Consider the following 14574-nt stretch of genomic DNA (forward strand, 5'->3'; position numbering starts at 1 on the left):
CACACACTAACACACTCCTGCCCCCCCCCATCCCCCCACAAACACGCTCCGCCCCCAGCCATGCCCTCATCCACAACAACCACCCCCGTCCCCAACACAGCCACCCCCACAGCCACCCCCCCTGTCACCTGTGATGACAGTGTTGCCCTCGTAGTTGAAGGCGCAGCTGAAGATCTCGTCGCTGTGCCCCTCCAGTACCTGCTTACAGCCGCCCGTCTCCGGGTCCCACAGTCGGGCCGTCTTGTCGGCGCTGGCAGTCAGCACTGCCGTGCCCTGAGGGTTAAAGGTGATCTGCCACACACACACACATTACTTTTTTCAGCGATTCAGCCATGGGGGGGTCCCCCCTTCAAAACTGCACATCTCAAAGTGCATTGCCTTCTGTCGCTCTCAAAGAAAGCAGTGACAACTTTCTGTACCACAGAGAAGTCTGTAACCAGGGTCTACAGACAACTCAACACTCAACCGAAGCGCTTGTCTAAATACAGAAACAAAGTAAAAAAAAAAAAAAAAAAGGAATAAAATATGTATGATAATCAAAATACCCAAAACAGTATTCCATGAAACAAACTAATAAAGAAAAAAAAAAAAAAAAAAAAATTTTTGATAACCAAAATGCCCAAATGGAATTCCTGTTTAATACAGAAAAACATTCCCACCAATACATTCGATCAGCATTCTTTGTTTTGTTTTTGTTTTTCTTTTGGTTTCTCCTGACCTTGGAGATCTCTCCTTCGTGCCCTTCGAACTTGGAGACGAGGCTGTGTGTGATGGCGTTGTAGCAGCGAGCGGTGGCGTCGGCGGAAGCGGTCAGCAGGTGTTGCCCCGTGTAGTCAAAGGCTACATCCAACACTTCGTCATCGTGCCCCTTCAGGGTGCCGATACAGCGACCTGACACACACACACACCGTCATTTTCTGTGAGAGGTGTCCGTACACTTACCTCACACACACACACACACACACACACGAGAGGTGTCCGTACATTTAGCTCTCACACACACACACACACCGTCATTTTCTGTGAGAGGTGTCCATACACTTACTCACACACACACACACACACACACCGTCATTTTCTGTGAGAGGTGTCCGTACACTTACCTCACACACACACACACACACCCGTCATTTTCTGTGAGAGGTGTCCGTACACTTACTTCACACACACACACACACACACACACACACCACAAAACACACACCGTCATTTTCTGTGAGAGGTGTCCGTACACTACTCACACACACACACATACAACACACACGTCATTTTCTGTGAGAGCTGTCCGTACATTTAGCTCTCACACACACACACACACCGTCATTTTCTGTGAGAGGTGTCCGTACACTTACCTCACACACACACACACACACACACACCGTCATTTTCTGTGAGAGGTGTCCATACATTTAGCTCACACACACACACACACACCGTCATTTTCTGTGAGAGGTGTCCGTACACTTACCTCACACACACACACACACACACACACACACACACACACACACCGTCATTTTCTGTGAGAGGTGTCCATACACTTACCTCACACACACACACACACACACACACACACCGTCATTTTCTGTGAGAGGTGTCCATACACTTACCTCACACACACACACACACACACACACACACACACACACCGTCATTTTCTGTGAGAGGTGTCCATACACTTACCTCACACACACACACACACACCGTCATTTTCTGTGAGAGGTGTCCATACACTTACCTCACACACACACACACACACACACACACCGTTATTTTCTGTGAGAGGTGTCCATACACTTACCTCACACACACACACACACAGTCATTTTCTGTGAGAGGCATCAATACACTTACCTCGCACACACACACACGCACACACACACACACACACACACACACAGTCATTTCCTGTCTTTCAAGGAGGCGTCAATACATTTACCTTTCTCTCTCTCTCTCTCACACACAGTCATTTCCTGTCTTTCAAGGAGGCGTCAATACATTTAACTCTCTCTCTCTCTCACACACACACACATACACACACACATGCATGCACGAACACAAACACACACACACTCATACAAACACACACACAAGCTCACACACTCTCTCACATACACACTCACCACACACACAGACTCACTCACACGCATATTCACACACCCACTCCTACCCCCTCAGGCCCCCCTACCCCCCACCCACACACAATCACACATCCTCACCCACACACCCACCTGATCCAACATCCCACAGTTTACAGGTCTTGTCCATGGAACCAGTGGCCACGAGGGAACAGTCCCAGTTGAACTGAGCACTGCTAATCTCCGCCTTGTGGCCAACCAGTGACTGGATCCGTCTGTCGGCAACACAGTGCACACACAGCATCACACTGACAGCAAACCGCTGGCTCCTCTCACCACGTCTCTTTTAGCTGTACATCATCTTCTTCTTCTTCTGCGTTCACTCGTATGCACACGAGTGGGCTTTTACGTGTATGACCGTTTTTACCCCGCCATGTAGGCAGCCATACTCCGTTTTCGGGGGTGTGCATGCTGGGTATGTTCTTGTTTCCATAACCCACCGAACGCTGACATGGATTACAGGATCTTTAACGTGCGTATTTGATCTTCTCCTTGCATATACACACGAAGGGGGTTCAGGCACTAGCAGGTCTGCACATACGTTGACCTGGGAGATCATAAAAATCTCCACCCTTTACCCACCAGGCGCCGTCACCATGTACATCAATCTGTCTTAGCTGTACAACTTACACAGCTGTCGTAGCTGTACGTCTCAAATATGTCCGTAGTACCTCATACATCTGTCCCAGCAATACATCTCATACATCTGTCGTAACAGCATAAATCATGTATCTGTCTTAGCTGTACATCCTAGCAGTATAAATCATATATCTGTCTTAGCAGTACATCCCACATGTCTGTCTTAGCAGTACATCCCACATGTCTGACTCTGCAGTACATCCCACATGTCTGTCTCAGCAGTACACCCCACATGTCTGTCTTAGCAGTACACCCCACATGTCTGTCTTAGCAGTACATCCCACATGTCTGTCTCTGCAGTACACCCCACATGTCTGTCTCTGCAGTACACCCCACATGTCTGTCTGTCTGTCTCAGCAGTACACTCCACATGTCTGTCTGTCTGTCTCTGCAGTACACCCCACATGTCTGTCTGTCTGTCTGTCTGAGCAGTACACCCCACATGTCTGTCTGTCTCAGAAGTACACCCCACATGTCTGTCTGTCTGTCTCTGCAGTACACCCCACATGTCTGTCTCAGCAGTACACCCCACATGTCTGTCTCAGCAGTACACCCCACATGTCTGTCTGTCTCAGCAGTACACCCCACATGTCTGTCTCAGCAGTACACCCCACATGTCTGTCTCAGCAGTACACCCCACATGTCTGTCTGTCTCAGCAGTACACCCCACATGTCTGTCTCAGCAGTACACCCCACATGTCTGTCTGTCTCAGCAGTACACCCCACATGTCTGTCTCAGCAGTACACCCCACATGTCTATCTCTGCAGTACACCCCACATGTCTGTCTGTCTTAGCAGTACACCCCACATGTCTGTCTTAGCAGTACATCCCACATGTCTGTCTCTGCAGTACACCCCACATGTCTGTCTCTGCAGTACACCCCACATGTCTGTCTGTCTCAGCAGTACACCCCACATGTCTATCTCTGCAGTACACCCCACATGTCTGTCTGTCTCAGCAGTACACCCCACATGTCTGTCTCAGCAGTACACCCAACATGTCTGTCTGTCTCAGCAGTACACCCCACATGTCTGTCTCAGCAGTACACCCCACATGTCTATCTCTGCAGTACACCCCACATGTCTGTCTGTCTCAGCAGTACACCCCACATGTCTGTCTCAGCAGTACACCCCACATGTCTATCTCTGCAGTACACCCCACATGGCTGTCTGTCTCAGCAGTACACCCCACATGTCTGTCTCAGCAGTACACCCCAGATGTCTGTCTGTCACAGCAGTACACCCCACATGTCTGTCTCTGCAGTACACCCCACATGTCTGTCTGTCTCAGCAGTACACCCCACATGTCTGTCTCTGCAGTACACCCCACATGTCTGTCTCTGCAGTACACCCCACATGTCTGTCTCTGCAGTACACCCCACATGTCTGTCTGTCTTTGCAGTACATCCCACTGTCTGTCTTAGCAGTACATCCCACATGTCTGTCTGAGCAGTACATCTCACTGTCTGTCTTAGCAATAAAAATCAGATATGTTTTAGCATTGCATCTCACTTCTGTCTTAACGATACATCTCATACATCTGTCTCAGCGATAACACACTTTACACCAAACTTCCGTTCACACACACACACACAATGACTCGCACACACACACACACATACACACACACACACGGACACTCATATACACACTGACACACACACACCACACACTGACACCCCCCACCCCCACCCCACCCCTACACCCACCCCCCAACCATGTGCGCCCCACTCACTGTCCACTCCTGACGTCCCATAGAATGACGGTGTGGTCGAAGGAACCAGTCAGCACCTCATTGCCTGAAGAGCTGAACGACAGGGAGATAATCTCCGCTGTGTGACCCTGCAATAATACCAATAACACACCAGTCAGCACCTCATTGCCTGAAGAGCTGAACGACAGGGAGATAATCTCCGCTGTGTGACCCTGCAATAATACCAATAACAATAACACACCAGTCAGCACCTCATTGCCTGAAGAGCTGAACGACAGGGAGATAATCTCCGCTGTGTGACCCTGCAATAATACCAATAACAATAACACACCAGTCAGCACCTCATTGCCTGAAGAGCTGAACGACAGGGAGATAATCTCCGCTGTGTGACCCTGCAATAATACCAATAACACACCAGTCAGCACCTCATTGCCTGAAGAGCTGAACGACAGGGAGATAATCTCCGCTGTGTGACCCTGCAATAATACCAATAACAATAACACACCAGTCAGCACCTCATTGCCTGAAGAGCTGAACGACAGGGAGATAATCTCTGCCATGTGACTCTGCAATGTCAATAATAATAATAATGATAATAACAATAATAACATGTATGATAGTCATGTTCAACAATGACCATCAGAACAGAAGAGGAAGTAACAGCTATCCTGACTATCTGGGCTAGAATTTGATTGTAGTGGAGAGTGTCTTGCCCAAGTTACATCCCCACTCTCTCGGTCAAGAGGGTTTTAGGACATTTGGCGTTGGGATGGTTCCCTAAGGCCAACTAGCCCCCAAGGCTGCAGTACTAAGAGCCAGTGCAATTTTGCCTCCTAGTGTGAGAGTCATAGTCCTTCACAAAAGAGAGCTGTAAATGACTTCCCATTGCAATGAAGAAACCGTTGATAATACAGCTCACACTTTGCTGTTGGCCCAACTGTCAACTTATGTCAGTCTGTGATTGAAGCTGAGTGTTGGGCCCATAACAACAACAACAACAATATCAAGAATAATAATACAGGTATTAAAGTTAAACAGTTCCACAGTCTTTTAAAGCCATCAGGGCGGTGAACTCATAGTCACTGCGTCTAAGCCTCAGCACAGGAAGGTTGGGCATAGTCCTTCCAAAAAAGGCAGTGGGGAGAGATGGCAGGCCCCATTTTCGTGGGGGAGGGGGGGGACTTTCGTTGCTTGCAGGGTGAGATGTAAGTCATATGACGTCATGGACAGCCCACGTTCATCACTCACTTTTCTGGCAATGGCAATGATGATGACAACAGCGATGACAACGACAATGACAATGACAACGATAACGACAAAGGCCCCACAGCCCCCCCCACACCCCCCACCCCCCATTACCTGCAAGCTGACCACCTCCACGCCTTTCTCCACGTCCCACAGACGACAGCTGGTGTCCATGCTGCCTGTGGCGATCAGCGTGCTGGCTGGGTTGAAACTCAGGCACACCTGTAGGGGACAGGTAGGGGGGTTGTGATATGGGTCATTACAGACACACCTGTAGGAGACAGGTAGGGGGGTTGTGATATGGGTCATTACAGACACACCTGTAGGAGACAGGTAGGGGGGTTGTGATATGGGTCATTACACACACACCTGTAGGGGACAGGTAGGGGGGTTGTGATATGGGTCATTACAGAGACACCTGTAGGAGACAGGTAGGGGGGTTGTGATATGGGTCATTACACACACACCTGTAGGGGACAGGTAGGGGGGTTGTGATATGGGTCATTACAGAGACACACCTGTAGGGGACAGGTAGGGGGTTGTGATATGGGTCATTACAGACACACCTGTAGGGGACAGGTAGGGGGGTTCTGATATGGGTCATTACAGACACACCTGTAGGGGACAGGTAGGGGGGTTGTGATATGGGTCATTACAGAGACACCTGTAGGAGACAGGTAGGGGGGTTGTGATATGGGTCATTACAGTGACACCTGTAGGGGACAGGTAGGGGGGTTGTGATATGGGTCATTACAGACACACCTGTAGGGGACAGGTAGGGGGGTTGTGATATGGGTCATTACAGACACACCTGTAGGAGACAGGTAGGGGGGTTGTGATATGGGTCAATACAGAGACACACCTGTTGGGGACAGGTAGGGGGGTTGTGATATGGGTCATTACAGAGACACACCTGTAGGAGACAGGTAGAGGGGTTGTGATATGGGTCATTACAGACACACTTGTAGGAGACAGGTAGGGGGGTTGTGATATGGGTCATTACAGACACACCTGTAGGGGACAGGTAGGGGGGTTGTGATATGGGTCATTACAGAGACACCTGTAGGGGACAGGTAGGGGGGTTGTGATATGGGTCATTACAGACACACCTGTAGGAGACAGGTAGGGGGGTTGTGATATGGGTCATTACAGACACACCTGTAGGAGACAGGTAGGGGGGTTGTGATATGGGTCATTACAGAGACACACCTGTAGGGGACAGGTAGGGGGTTGTGATATGGGTCATTACAGAGACACACCTGTAGGAGACAGGTAGGGGGGTTGTGATATGGGTCATTACAGACACACACCTGTAGGAGACAGGTAGGGGGGCTGTGATATGGGTCATTACAGAGACACACCTGTAGGAGACAGGTAGGGGGGTTGTGATATGGGTCATTACAGAGACACACCTGTAGGAGACAGGTAGGGGGGTTGTGATATGGGTCATTACAGAGACACACCTGTAGGGGACAGATAGGGGGGTTGTGATATGGGTCATTACAGACACACCTGTAGGAGACAGGTAGGGGGGTTGTGATATGGGTCATTACAGACACACCTGTAGGGGACAGGTAGGGGGGTTGTGATATGGGTCATTACAGAGACACACCTGTAGGAGACAGGTAGGGGGGTTGTGATATGGGTCATTACAGAGACACACCTGTAGGAGACAGGTAGGGGGGTTGTGATATGGGTCATTACAGAGACACACCTGTAGGAGACAGGTAGGGGGGTTGTGATATGGGTCATTACAGACACACCTGTAGGAGACAGGTGGGGGGGCTGTGATATGGGTCATTACAGACACACCTGTAGGAGACTGGTAGGGGGGTTGTGATATGGGTCATTACAGACACACCTGTAGGGGACAGGTAGGGGGGTTGTGACATGGGTCATTACAGTGACACCTGTAGGGGACAGGTAGGGGGGTTGTGATATGGGTCATTACAGACACACCTGTAGGAGACAGGTAGGGGGGTTGTGATATGGGTCATTACAGAGACACACCTGTAGGAGACAGGTAGGGGGGTCGTGATATGGGTCATTACAGAGACACACCTGTAGGAGACAGGTAGGGGGGTTGTGATATGGGTCATTACAGACACACCTGTAGGAGACAGGTAGGGGGGTTGTGATATGGGTCATTACAGAGACACCTGTAGGAGACAGGTAGGGGGGTTGTGATATGGGTCATTACAGACACACCTGTAGGAGACAGGTAGGGGGGTTGTGATATGGGTCATTACAGACACACCTGTAGGAGACAGGTAGGGGGTTGTGATATGGGTCATTACAGAGACACACCTGTAGGAGACAGGTAGGGGGGTTGTGATATGGGTCATTACAGAGACACACCTGTAGGGGACAGGTAGGGGGGTTGTGATATGGGTCATTACAGACACACCTGTAGGAGACAGGTAGGGGGGTTGTGATATGGGTCATTACAGACACACCTGTAGGGGACAGGTAGGGGGGTTGTGATATGGGTCATTACAGAGACACCTGTAGGGGACAGGTAGGGGAGTTGTGATATGGGTCATTACAGAGACACCTGTAGGGGACAGGTAGGGGGGTTGTGATATGGGTCATTACAGAGACATACCTGTAGGAGACAGGTAGGGGGGTTGCGATATGGGTCATTACAGACACACCTGTAGGGGACAGGTAGGGGGGTTGTGATATGGGTCATTACAGAGACACCTGTAGGGGACAGGTAGGGGGGTTGTGATATGGGTCATTACAGACACACCTGTAGGAGACAGGTAGGGGGGTTGTGATATGGGTCATTACAGAGACACCTGTAGGAGACAGGTAGGGGGGTTGTGATATGGGTCATTACAGAGACACCTGTAGGAGACAGGTAGGGGGGTTGTGATATGGGTCATTACAGAGACACCTGTAGGAGACAGGTAGGGGGGTTGTGATATGGGTCATTACAGACACACCTGTAGGAGACAGGTAGGGGGGTTGTGATATGGCTCATTACAGAGACACACCTGTAGGGGACAGGTAGGGGGGTTGTGATATGGGTCATTACAGACACACCTGTAGGGGAAAGGTAGGGGGGTTGTGATATGGGTCATTACAGAGACACCTGTAGGGGACAGGTAGGGGGGTTGTGATATGGGTCATTACAGAGACACCTGTAGGGGACAGGTAGGGGAGTTGTGATATGGGTCATTACAGAGACACCTGTAGGAGACAGGTAGGGGGGTTGTGATATGGGTCATTACAGAGACACCTGTAGGAGACAGGTAGGGGGGTTGTGATATGGGTCATTACAGACACACCTGTAGGAGACAGGTAGGGGGGTTGTGATATGGGTCATTACAGAGACACACCTGTAGGAGACAGGTAGAGGGGTTGTGATATGGGTCATTACAGACACACTTGTAGGAGACAGGTAGGGGGGTTGTGATATGGGTCATTACAGACACACCTGTAGGGGACAGGTAGGGGGGTTGTGATATGGGTCATTACAGAGACACCTGTAGGGGACAGGTAGGGGGGTTGTGATATGGGTCATTACAGACACACCTGTAGGAGACAGGTAGGGGGGTTGTGATATGGGTCATTACAGACACACCTGTAGGAGGACAGGTAGGGGGGTTGTGATATGGGTCATTACAGAGACACACCTGTAGGGGACAGGTAGGGGGTTGTGATATGGGTCATTACAAGACACACCTGTGAGAGAAGGTAGGGGGGTTGTGATAGGCTCAATACAATACAAACACACCTGTCAGGACTCATGTGTGGGAGCTGAAGACAGGTGATAATATGCCATGTGGACTACTGATGCAGAAAGGTAATTAATAGATATGATAATACAAAAACACATGTAGAAGACAGTTAACAGTGTGACATGGCATAACAGAGAGGAGACACACCTGTATGGGCTAGAATTAGAGGGGAGTGTTGGGCCATTACAGACCCACTCTCTCGGTCAAAGGGGTTTAGGGGGTTGGATAGGTTCCCTTAAGCCAGACAGCCCCAGTAGCAGACAAGAGCAGTGCAATTTGTTAGTGTGGGTCTAGTCTTCACAAAGAGAAGCTGTAAAAGACTCATTGAATGGACGTTTGATATGGTCCATTTCTGTTGCCACTGTAACTTACAGTCGTGATTGAATGATGTTGGCCATACAACAACAACAATATCAAGTAGAAACGGTTAAAGTACGTTCTACGTCTTTTAAGCATCAGGGTACTCAGAGCACACTGTAAAGAGACAGGGGTTGGGCTGTCCTTGTCCTTCAAAAACGTAGGAGAGATGGCAGGCCTTTCGGGGGGGGGTGGAATTTGTGTCATAAGATATAATCCTTAGACAGGTAAGTTGTCATCACTCATTTTCTGGCATGGCACATGATGATGAACAGCAGGGGCGATGTGATACGGCAAAGGCCACACCATTATGAGTGACCACGTACGGCGGTTTTTCATTACAGACACACTGTAGGAGACGGTAGGGGCTGGATGGGTCATACAGAGACACACCTGTAGGGACAGGTAGGGGGGTTGTGATATGGGTCATTACAGACACACCTGTAGGAGACAGGTAGGGGGGTTGTGATATGGGTCATTACAGAGACACCTGTAGGAGACAGGTAGGGGGGTTGTGATATGGGTCATTACAGACACACCTGTAGGAGACAGGTAGGGGGGTTGTGATATGGGTCATTACAGACACACCTGTAGGAGACAGGTAGGGGGTTGTGATATGGGTCATTACAGAGACACACCTGTAGGAGACAGGTAGGGGGGTTGTGATATGGGTCATTACAGAGACACACCTGTAGGGGACAGGTAGGGGGGTTGTGATATGGGTCATTACAGACACACCTGTAGGAGACAGGTAGGGGGGTTGTGATATGGGTCATTACAGACACACCTGTAGGGGACAGGTAGGGGGGTTGTGATATGGGTCATTACAGAGACACCTGTAGGGGACAGGTAGGGGAGTTGTGATATGGGTCATTACAGAGACACCTGTAGGGGACAGGTAGGGGGGTTGTGATATGGGTCATTACAGAGACATACCTGTAGGAGACAGGTAGGGGGGTTGCGATATGGGTCATTACAGACACACCTGTAGGGGACAGGTAGGGGGGTTGTGATATGGGTCATTACAGAGACACCTGTAGGGGACAGGTAGGGGGGTTGTGATATGGGTCATTACAGACACACCTGTAGGAGACAGGTAGGGGGGTTGTGATATGGGTCATTACAGAGACACCTGTAGGAGACAGGTAGGGGGGTTGTGATATGGGTCATTACAGAGACACCTGTAGGAGACAGGTAGGGGGGTTGTGATATGGGTCATTACAGAGACACCTGTAGGAGACAGGTAGGGGGGTTGTGATATGGGTCATTACAGACACACCTGTAGGAGACAGGTAGGGGGGTTGTGATATGGCTCATTACAGAGACACACCTGTAGGGGACAGGTAGGGGGGTTGTGATATGGGTCATTACAGACACACCTGTAGGGGAAAGGTAGGGGGGTTGTGATATGGGTCATTACAGAGACACCTGTAGGGGACAGGTAGGGGGGTTTTGATATGGGTCATTACAGAGACACCTGTAGGGGACAGGTAGGGGAGTTGTGATATGGGTCATTACAGACACACCTGTAGGAGACAGGTAGGGGGGTTGTGATATGGGTCATTACAGAGACACCTGTAGGAGACAGGTAGGGGGGTTGTGATATGGGTCATTACAGACACACACCTGTAGGGGACAGGTGGGGGGGGCTGTGATATGGGTCATTACAGACACACCTGTAGGGGACAGGTAGGGGGGTTGTGATATGGGTCATTACAGACACACCTGTAGGGGACAGGTAGGGGGGTTGTGATATGGGTCATTACAGAGACACCTGTAGGAGACAGGTAGGGGGGTTGTGATATGGGTCATTACAGAGACACCTGTAGGAGACAGGTAGGGGGGTTGTGATATGGGTCATTACAGACACACCTGTAGGAGACAGGTAGGGGGGTTGTGATATGGGTCATTACAGACACACCTGTAGGGGACAGGTAGGGGGGTTGTGATATGGGTCATTACAGAGACACCTGTAGGAGACAGGTAGGGGGGTTGTGATATGGGTCATTACAGACACACACCTGTAGGGGACAGGTAGGGGGGTTGTGATATGGGTCATTACAGAGACACACCTGTAGGAGACAGGTAGGGGGGTTGTGATATGGGTCATTACAGAGACACACCTGTAGGAGACAGGTAGGGGGGTTGTGATATGGGTCATTACAGAGACACACCTGTAGGGGACAGATAGGGGGGTTGTGATATGGGTCATTACAGACACACCTGTAGGAGACAGGTAGGGGGGTTGTGATATGGGTCATTACAGACACACCTGTAGGGGACAGGTAGGGGGGTTGTGATATGGGTCATTACAGACACACCTGTAGGAGACAGGTAGGGGGGTTGTGATATGGGTCATTACAGAGACACACCTGTAGGAGACAGGTAGGGGGGTCGTGATATGGGTCATTACAGAGACACACCTGTAGGAGACAGGTAGGGGGGTTGTGATATGGGTCATTACAGACACACCTGTAGGAGACAGGTAGGGGGGTTGTGATATGGGTCATTACAGAGACACCTGTAGGAGACAGGTGGGGGGGTTGTGATATGGGTCATTACAGACACACCTGTAGGAGACAGGTAGGGGGGTTGTGATATGGGTCATTACAGACACACCTGTAGGAGACAGGTAGGGGGGTTGTGATATGGGTCATTACAGAGACACACCTGTAGGAGACAGGTAGGGGGGTTGTGATATGGGTCATTACAGAGACACACCTGTAGGGGACAGGTAGGGGGGTTGTGATATGGGTCATTACAGACACACCTGTAGGAGACAGGTAGGGGGGTTGTGATATGGGTCATTACAGACACACCTGTAGGGGACAGGTAGGGGGGTTGTGATATGGGTCATTACAGAGACACCTGTAGGAGACAGGTAGGGGGGTTGTGATATGGGTCATTATACAGACACACCTGTAGGAGACAGGTAGGGGGGTTGTGATATGGGTCATTACAGAGACACCTGTAGGGGACAGGTAGGGGGGTTGTGATATGGGTCATTACAGAGACACCTGTAGGGGACAGGTAGGGGAGTTGTGATATGGGTCATTACAGAGACACCTGTAGGGGACAGGTAGGGGGGTTGTGATATGGGTCATTACAGAGACATACCTGTAGGAGACAGGTAGGGGGGTTGCGATATGGGTCATTACAGACACACCTGTAGGGGACAGGTAGGGGGGTTGTGATATGGGTCATTACAGAGACACCTGTAGGGGACAGGTAGGGGGGTTGTGATATGGGTCATTACAGACACACCTGTAGGAGACAGGTAGGGGGGTTGTGATATGGGTCATTACAGAGACACCTGTAGGAGACAGGTAGGGGGGTTGTGATATGGGTCATTACAGAGACACCTGTAGGAGACAGGTAGGGGGGTTGTGATATGGGTCATTACAGAGACACCTGTAGGAGACAGGTAGGGGGGTTGTGATATGGGTCATTACAGACACACCTGTAGGAGACAGGTAGGGGGGTTGTGATATGGGTCATTACAGAGACACACCTGTAGGGGACAGGTAGGGGGGTTGTGATATGGGTCATTACAGACACACCTGTAGGGGAAAGGTAGGGGGGTTGTGATATGGGTCATTACAGAGACACCTGTAGGGGACAGGTAGGGGGGTTGTGATATGGGTCATTACAGAGACACCTGTAGGAGACAGGTAGGGGGGTTGTGATATGGGTCATTACAGAGACACACCTGTAGGAGACAGGTAGGGGAGTTGTGATATGGGTCATTACAGACACACCTGTAGGGGACAGGTAGGGGGGTTGTGATATGGGTCATTACAGACACACCTGTAGGGGACAGGTAGGGGGGTTGTGATATGGGTCATTACAGAGACACCTGTAGGAGACAGGTAGGGGGGTTGTGATATGGGTCATTACAGACACACCTGTAGGGGACAGGTAGGGGAGTTGTGATATGGGTCATTACAGACACACCTGTAGGGGACAGGTAGGGGGGTTGTGATATGGGTCATTACAGACACACCTGTAGGAGACAGGTAGGGGGGTTGTGATATGGGTCATTACAGAGACACCTGTAGGAGACAGGTAGGGGGGTTGTGATATGGGTCATTACAGACACACACCTGTAGGGGACAGGTAGGGGGGGGTTGTGATATGGGTCATTACAGACACACCTGTAGGGGACAGGTAGGGGGGTTGTGATATGGGTCATTACAGACACACCTGTAGGGGACAGGTAGGGGGGTTGTGATATGGGTCATTACAGAGACACCTGTAGGAGACAGGTAGGGGGGTTGTGATATGGGTCATTACAGAGACACCTGTAGGAGACAGGTAGGGGGGTTGTGATATGGGTCATTACAGACACACCTGTAGGAGACAGGTAGGGGGGTTGTGATATGGGTCATTACAGACACACCTGTAGGAGACAGGTAGGGGGGTTGTGATATGGGTCATTACAGAGACACCTGTAGGAGACAGGTAGGGGGGTTGTGATATGGGTCATTACAGACACACACCTGTAGGGGACAGGTAGGGGGGTTGTGATATGGGTCATTACAGAGACACCTGTAGGAGACAGGTAGGGGGGTTGTGATATGGGTCATTACAGAGACACACCTGTAGGGGACAGGTAGGGGGGTTGTGATATGGGTCATTACAGAGACACACCTGTAGGGGACAGGTAGGGGGGTTGTGATATGGGTCATTACAGACACACACCTGTAGGAGACAGGTAGGGGGTTGTGATATGGGT

The 14574-nt window shown here is 50.3% G+C and overlaps 1 protein-coding gene across 1 annotated transcript in view; it reads right to left on the reverse strand.

Annotated features, from left to right (window-relative positions):
• LOC143275472 (uncharacterized) overlaps positions 1-14574 on the reverse strand; it is a 28384-nt gene that overhangs the window by 1512 nt on the left and 12298 nt on the right. The window contains exons 8-12 of the mRNA XM_076579620.1: positions 5851-5958; positions 4513-4619; positions 2232-2353; positions 719-891; positions 129-291 (exon numbers count right to left, since the gene is read on the reverse strand). Coding sequence (XP_076435735.1) covers positions 129-291; positions 719-891; positions 2232-2353; positions 4513-4619; positions 5851-5958 — 673 coding nt within the window. The remainder of the gene's footprint in view (positions 1-128; positions 292-718; positions 892-2231; positions 2354-4512; positions 4620-5850; positions 5959-14574) is intronic.

Source organism: Babylonia areolata, chromosome 30 (genome assembly GCF_041734735.1).
Source record: "Babylonia areolata isolate BAREFJ2019XMU chromosome 30, ASM4173473v1, whole genome shotgun sequence".
Classification (NCBI taxonomy): domain Eukaryota; kingdom Metazoa; phylum Mollusca; class Gastropoda; order Neogastropoda; family Buccinidae; genus Babylonia; species Babylonia areolata.